The sequence below is a fragment of the Otolemur garnettii genome, unplaced genomic scaffold (genome assembly GCF_000181295.1).
Source record: "Otolemur garnettii isolate 467f Iridium unplaced genomic scaffold, OtoGar3 scaffold00003, whole genome shotgun sequence".
NCBI lineage: Eukaryota > Metazoa > Chordata > Mammalia > Primates > Galagidae > Otolemur > Otolemur garnettii.
In genome coordinates, this window is record NW_003852398.1 from 16492128 (window position 1) to 16498473 (window position 6346).

General features: G+C 46.0%; 1 protein-coding gene across 3 annotated transcripts in view; it reads left to right on the plus strand.

Moving 5' to 3' along the window:
• Positions 1 to 1468: 1468 nt before the first annotated feature.
• The window catches only part of PWWP2A (PWWP domain containing 2A), a 50011-nt gene continuing 45133 nt past the window's right edge, over positions 1469 to 6346 (plus strand). For all 3 annotated transcript variants that reach the window (XM_023516639.1, XM_012807555.2, XM_003781989.3), the window contains exon 1: positions 1469 to 2105. In XM_023516639.1, coding sequence (XP_023372407.1) covers positions 1522 to 2105 — 584 coding nt within the window. In that variant the 5' untranslated portion in view covers positions 1469 to 1521. The remainder of the gene's footprint in view (positions 2106 to 6346) is intronic.

The window sequence follows — 6346 nt, forward strand, 5'->3', positions numbered from 1 at the left end:
ATAAATAAATAAATAAATAAATAATAAGAAAGATAAAATGAGTATAATAGTAGTAAATGTCTTATTAAGAATTAAATGAGATAATATACCATTGTGTTTGTACTAGTGTCTGGTACATGATACTGAAAAAATGCTAGTTGTAATTATTTTGAAAAAATTTGGGGTGGGTATGGAGGTGGGGTTTCACTATGCTGCCCAGAGTGGTCTCAAATTCCTGGCCTCCAGCTATCCTCTTGCCTCATACTCCCAAAGTGCTGGATTACAGGTGTGAGCCATTATGCCTGCACTTTTTTTAATTGTATATAGAATTTTATTTTTACTCCCCTTAATGCTAGCATCTTTTCTCCCCATTCTCCTATAGGCATTCTCTGTACCTATCATCTCTTCCAGAGGGAAGGCTGACTCTGAGGTGCCATTTGAGAGAAACAAGTTCAACAAATACTTCCAGAGATAACAAAGCACGACAGTTGAAGTGGGAGTTGAGAAGGAGAGGCATCTCGTCACTGAAAAGATAGATCTTTAGTATAGTAACATAGGAAAGGACAGGAAAGAAAAAGGCTTAAGAGAGAACCAGATGTGTCCACTTTCCGGAGAATTTGGAGAATAAGCAGTGTTCACATAGCAGTCAGCAATGTCTCAGGACCTCTCTCTGAAACATTCTTCAGCTTATTCCAGTGTAGATAGTCTCTCCTTTTCATTAGCCTTTTTTTTTTTTTTTTTTTTGAGATAAGTAGGTGCTTTGTTCCTAGAAAGTGGAGAGAAGTCAAGGAAAACACTGCTTGTGCGGAGGCTGGAGTGACTGCCATGAGGTTATGGGCATCATCCAATCCCCAGCATCTAGTACAGTGACTACCACAGCCGGCACTCAAGAAGTGTGTGCAGGATTATATTTCAAACTTCAGTTGTCTTTCCCAAAGGAGCTTATCGTGCCCACACGCGGCCACAAGGTTTGTGCTTAGAAATAACATTTATTATAGGGATCTCTACGCAGGGATTCTTGGGAAGCGTTTCCCCTCTCATTACCTTGTTACTCCTCCCCTCAGTAGCCTTTGAAAGAACTGGTCCGCCACGTGATTCCCTCCCTTCTCCCGCCTTCGACGACCTGGCTGATAATGGGCAGGAGCGTAGGCCAATCATAAAACGTTATTTTCTCTTCCAGCTAATAGAAAGAGGTGGCAAGTGTGTGGCTCCTCTTTTGTGACTTCCCCCGCCCCCTTTGAGCCCGCCCTCCAGCTCCTCCTGTTAGAGTAGACATTTGACAACTCATCTGGCCAATGAGAAGTTTCTACTCTCCGCGGACGGGACGAACTGACTAGATGATAGACGTCCGCTCCTGGCCAATGGAGGATCACAAGTGCGGGAGGGGTATAGAACGGAACCAATGGCGCAACGCCAATAACGCGCATCAGGGAAAGGGCGGGACAAAACTGTCCGCGGGAGGGAGGGCAAGGTTTGGGGAACCAAGCAGCGCCGCCGCCGCCGCTGCAGCCGGAGTTGGAGGAGGGAGAAGCCAGGAAGAAAATGGCGGCTGTAGCTGCAGAGGCGGCAGCGACTGCAGCGTCCCCCGGGGAGGGGGGCGCCGGCGAGGCCGAGCCGGAGATGGAGCCCATCCCCGGCAGCGAGGCCGGTACTGACCCCCTCCCGGTCACGGCCACTGAAGCGTCTGTGCCGGATGGCGATGCCGATGGACAGCAATCTGCTCCTCAGGCCGATGAGCCGCCGCTCCCGCCACCACCGCCGCCGCCGGGGGAGCTCGCCGGCACCCCAGAGGCGGCGGGGCCGGAGCTGGAGGCAGAGGAGAAGCTGCCCGTTCGGGTGGCGGAGTCGATGGCAGCTGCGCCTCAGGAAGGGCCCAAACTTCCACCTTCTCCTGCACCGCTGCCGGAGCAGTCCCCGGCTCCTGAGGAACGCGAGGAGACGCCGCTGTCTCAGCCCGCAGCACCGGCGCTCGTGCCGCCGGCGGGCGGAGACTCGGCGGTGTCGCAACTGATTCCGGGCTCCGAGGTGCGAGTCACGCTGGACCACATCATTGAGGACGCGCTTGTCGTGTCGTTCCGCCTCGGGGAGAAGCTCTTCTCCGGGGTTCTTATGGATCTGTCCAAAAGGTACCGCGCCCGCCCCTCTGGTCCCGAGGGAGGGAGCGAGCCCGACTGGCCCGTTCACCGTGGGCTCTCGCTTCTCCGGGGCCCCGCCGCCTGCACCGCCCTCTGGTCCTGTGCGGCGCGTGGCGCGCGCTCCGAGTGGGACAGGCGCGCAAGGCCGAGAGAGGGCGGTCTCTGCCCCAGGTGGGCGACTCCCGGGGCAGGTGTGCCACCGGGTGGGAGGACACGGGTGCAGATGGGTTAGTCAATCTCACCCCCCACCTCTGGCTTCTTTCTGCAACCTGGCCCCGGCTTACCCATAGTGGGTTGGGTGGGTTAATGCTAAATGCATTTGGATGTTTGCAGAGAATGGGGTGCTGAGCGGGGTAGATGGCTCGTGAGGCACTTGTCTGTCCTTAAATTAACCTTTAACTTTTGCAGGGTTTAGCAGGGTTGAGAATGGAGTGTGTACATTAGGGTTCCCAAAAGGTTACCTGTCAACCCTTACAGGGACGAGCATTTGTAAAAATGAATCTTTTACAGTTCTTCTTACTGTTAGAAGTAATTTTCCTTAGAATAACTGTTCAATAGGAAAGCACATTTTGCTTATTTTTTATTTTTTTTAGAGATTGTCAATTTCGTCCCCCTTGGTAGAGTGCTATGGCGTCACAACTCACAGCAACCTCCAGCTCTTGGGCTTCGCCGATTCTCTTTCCTCAGCCTCCCAAGTAGCTGAGACTACAGGCACCCGCCACAACGCTTGGCTTTTTTTTGTTGTTGCAGTTTGGCCGGGCTGGGTTCACACCTCGGTATATGGGGCCGGCACCCTACTCAACTGAGCCACAGGCGCCGCCCCACATTTTGCTTATTTTAATGGTAGATTTAAGGCAGTAAGTTTAAAGAAGAGATTGGAGATGTATTTTTTTTTTTTTTAAATCTTGAAAGTCAAGATGGTGTAGCATAAAAGTGTTCCAACTTCAATTTATGTGTTAAAGATAAGAAGGTTGAGTTCATCTACAAACCTCTGTGTTAACCCACCACATTTTCCTTTTATTTTTTTGACTTAAAAACTGTTTATGGATACTGCTTGAAACAGGTGAAGGAGATAATCTAGTCTATATTTAAGTTAACCTTTCTGTTCTCTTCTTTTGCAGATATGAAGTGCAGAGACTCCCATTCACGGCTCTCCATTCTGTTTCCTGCAACAGCACACACTCTGATGGTATCTCACCAATTTGGAAATGGCTTATTAGAGTTTTATTTTTAACTCTTTGCCTTGCTCTCCCATCAAGATGCAGGAATCCTTTTCCATTTGGGGGGAAAAAAGCCATTTACATTCATGTTGAAGTCTGATGTTTGGCAAAAGATGACGGCTTTTACAGTACTTCTATACACTGTTTAATTTCAAGTTTTGTTTTTTGTTTTTTTTTTAAAGAATTTTGGGTTAGGATTTTTGTACTTTTGTTTTCATAGTTAGAAAGCAGAGTAAGACAAGTGACCTTCCCATTGATGTGAGAGAGACACTCAGTAGTGTGTATGCTATTGAATCAAACAGAAAAGAAGGCCAGTGATTGTGTGAGAATCTGGATTTCAAATCTGCAAAAGGAAGGTTGAGAAAGGTAAGATGATTTTGAAAATAGAATGCATTGTGCTTTTCTGTTTTGAGGTGCTCAATGTGTCGGGGGTGTCAGTGGGTGGAAGAGAATTGTAATTCTGAGTTTTGGTCTCTTTTGCTAATAGTGCTTCTTATAAATAGCAGTTTCTTTTGTTGGAGGAGCTTTTCCTAATAAACCTTTTAGGCTTGAAGTTTTGACATGAAAGGATCCTATTATAGTATTTTTTTTTTTTTTTTTTTGAGACAGAGTCTCACTTGGTCACCTTTGGTAGAGTGCCATAGTGTCACAGCTCACAGCAGCCTCAAACTCTTGGGCTTAAGCAATTCTTTTGCCTCCACCTCCCAAGTAGCTGGGACTACAGGTGCACACCACAACGGCTCGCTGTTTTGTTTTTTTTTTTTAAAGAGACGGGATCGGGCTTGTCTCTGGCCTGTGAGCTCAGGCAGTTCATCTTCCTTGGTCTCCGTGAGTGCTAGGATTACAGGCGTGAGCGAGGTGTTGCCTGGCCAGCCAGTATATTTTGTAAGCTCTCTTATGTAGTTTTGGAGTTAATAGATGGACCCAGGAGAACTTTTTAGAGACTGGCCAAGGCCGTGACTATGTTCATCAGTGGCTATAAAATAAAAACCTCTAAGGAAAAATAAGAAGACCTTTCTACTGAGTGCCTATTAGGTGGGCCCCTATTGTACTTCATGCTTTATAGGGCTAGTGCTATTTTTAAATTTTGTAGGAGAAAATTGAAGTTCATTTAATTTGACTAGTTAGCTTGTAAATGGTAAGGATTTAAATGCAGGTTGATCTGAATCTAAAACCTACGCTTTGGGTGGTGCCTGTGGCTTAGTGAGTAGGGTGCCAGCCCCATATACCAAGAGTGGTGGGTTCAAACCCAGCCCAGCCAAACTGCAACAAAAAAGTAGCTGGATGTTGTTGGCAGGCGCGTGTAGTCCCAGCTACTCAGGAGGCTGAGGCAAGAGAATCACCTGAGCCCAAGAGCTGGAGGTTACTGTGAGCTGTGATGCCACGGCACTCTACTGAGGGTGACAAAGTGGAACACAGGGTTAATGTGTGTGTACAGATGACTAGGAGTCTCCTTTTGTGAGCATTTGAAATTCTTCTAAATAAAAAATAAAACCTATGCTTTTTTCTACTTTTGTATTACAAAGTTAGTTGGATCAGTAAGTTTATTTTAAGCAGGAAGAATTGTACATATATATTTTTGAGACAGTATCACTTTGTCATCTGTGGTAGAGTGTCGTGGCATCTATCACAGCTCACAGCAACCTCAAACTCTTGGGCTCAAGTGATTCTCTTGCTTCAGCCTCCCGAGTAGCTGGGACTATAGGTGCCTACCACAACGCCAAGCTATTTTTAGAGATGAGGTCTTGCTCTGGCTCAGGCTGGTCCCAAACTTGTGAGCTCAGGTGATCCTCCTGCCTTGGCCTCCCAGCATGCTAGGATTATAGGCATGAGCCACCATGTTTGGCCCCATGAATTGTGTATTTCTGAAGTTAGTGCTTATCTTGATTCCAGTGGCTATTTGGGATAATATGAGGATGTGGGGAATTGGAGCCAAGCAGATTATTAAGTCAATAAAGGCTATGGAAATGGCTCTGGTCCCCATTTCCTTAGCTGAATATTGGAGAACATATAGTAAACTCTGAAGTTTTGGTTCCTGCCTGTCCAATGGAATAAGAAAGAATTAACATTTGGGAGAGTCAATGTATCAGTGAATGTCTGCTTTTCTTCATTTCAAAAGAGCTAGTTATTGCTTTACTTAATTTCTACTATATTTCATTGCTGACATTATGCATGGGCAGAATTCTGTTTTAAAGATGAAAGAGTTGTCCATCATATGGAAAAGATTTTTGATTCTAGAACACAGGATTAATATGTGTGTACAGATGACTAGGAGTCTCCTTTTGTGAGCATTCAAAATTCTTCACTTCCCTGTCATTGTATTATTTTTTTGCCTTATTTTCAGAGTTTGGTTAAAGAACATATTTTTGAGAAAAAGTCTTTTTGTGAGAAAAAGGAGCTGGACACATGTAACTCAAGAAAGAAAAGAAAGTGGTACTAAATAGTAGATTATTGCCCTGGACAGTTTCAGGGTACCTGGATTCTGAATTCTAATACCTATTCTGACCCTTTCCCATTAGCACTGGGACTTTGAGCAATTCACTGCCTGTGGGCTTTAGTCTCTCTCAGTCTTATGAGGCTAACTTATTTGACATTATACTATATATATATCTCAAGTGAATAGAATAACCAGGTGGGCTGATTTTTCTATACCATCCTGGTTTGATTGCTGCTACTTCATTTGGCTCATAAATGATAGGATCACTTGAGGGTATTTTGAATTTCTGGTTAAAAATAGGTTTTGTGGCTTGGTGCCTGTAGCTCACCTGGCTAAGGTGCCAGCTACATCCATTGGAGCTTGTGGGTTCAAATTCGGCCCGGGCCTGCCAAACAACCATGACAACTACAATTAAAAAGTAGCGGGCGTTGTGGTGGGCGCCTGTAGTTCCAGCTACTTGGGAGATTGAGGCAAGAGAATCGCTTAAGCCTAAAGGGTTTGAGGTTGCTGTGAGCTGTGATGCCATGGCACTCTACCCAGGGTGACAGTTTGAGACTCTGTCTCCTATATATATA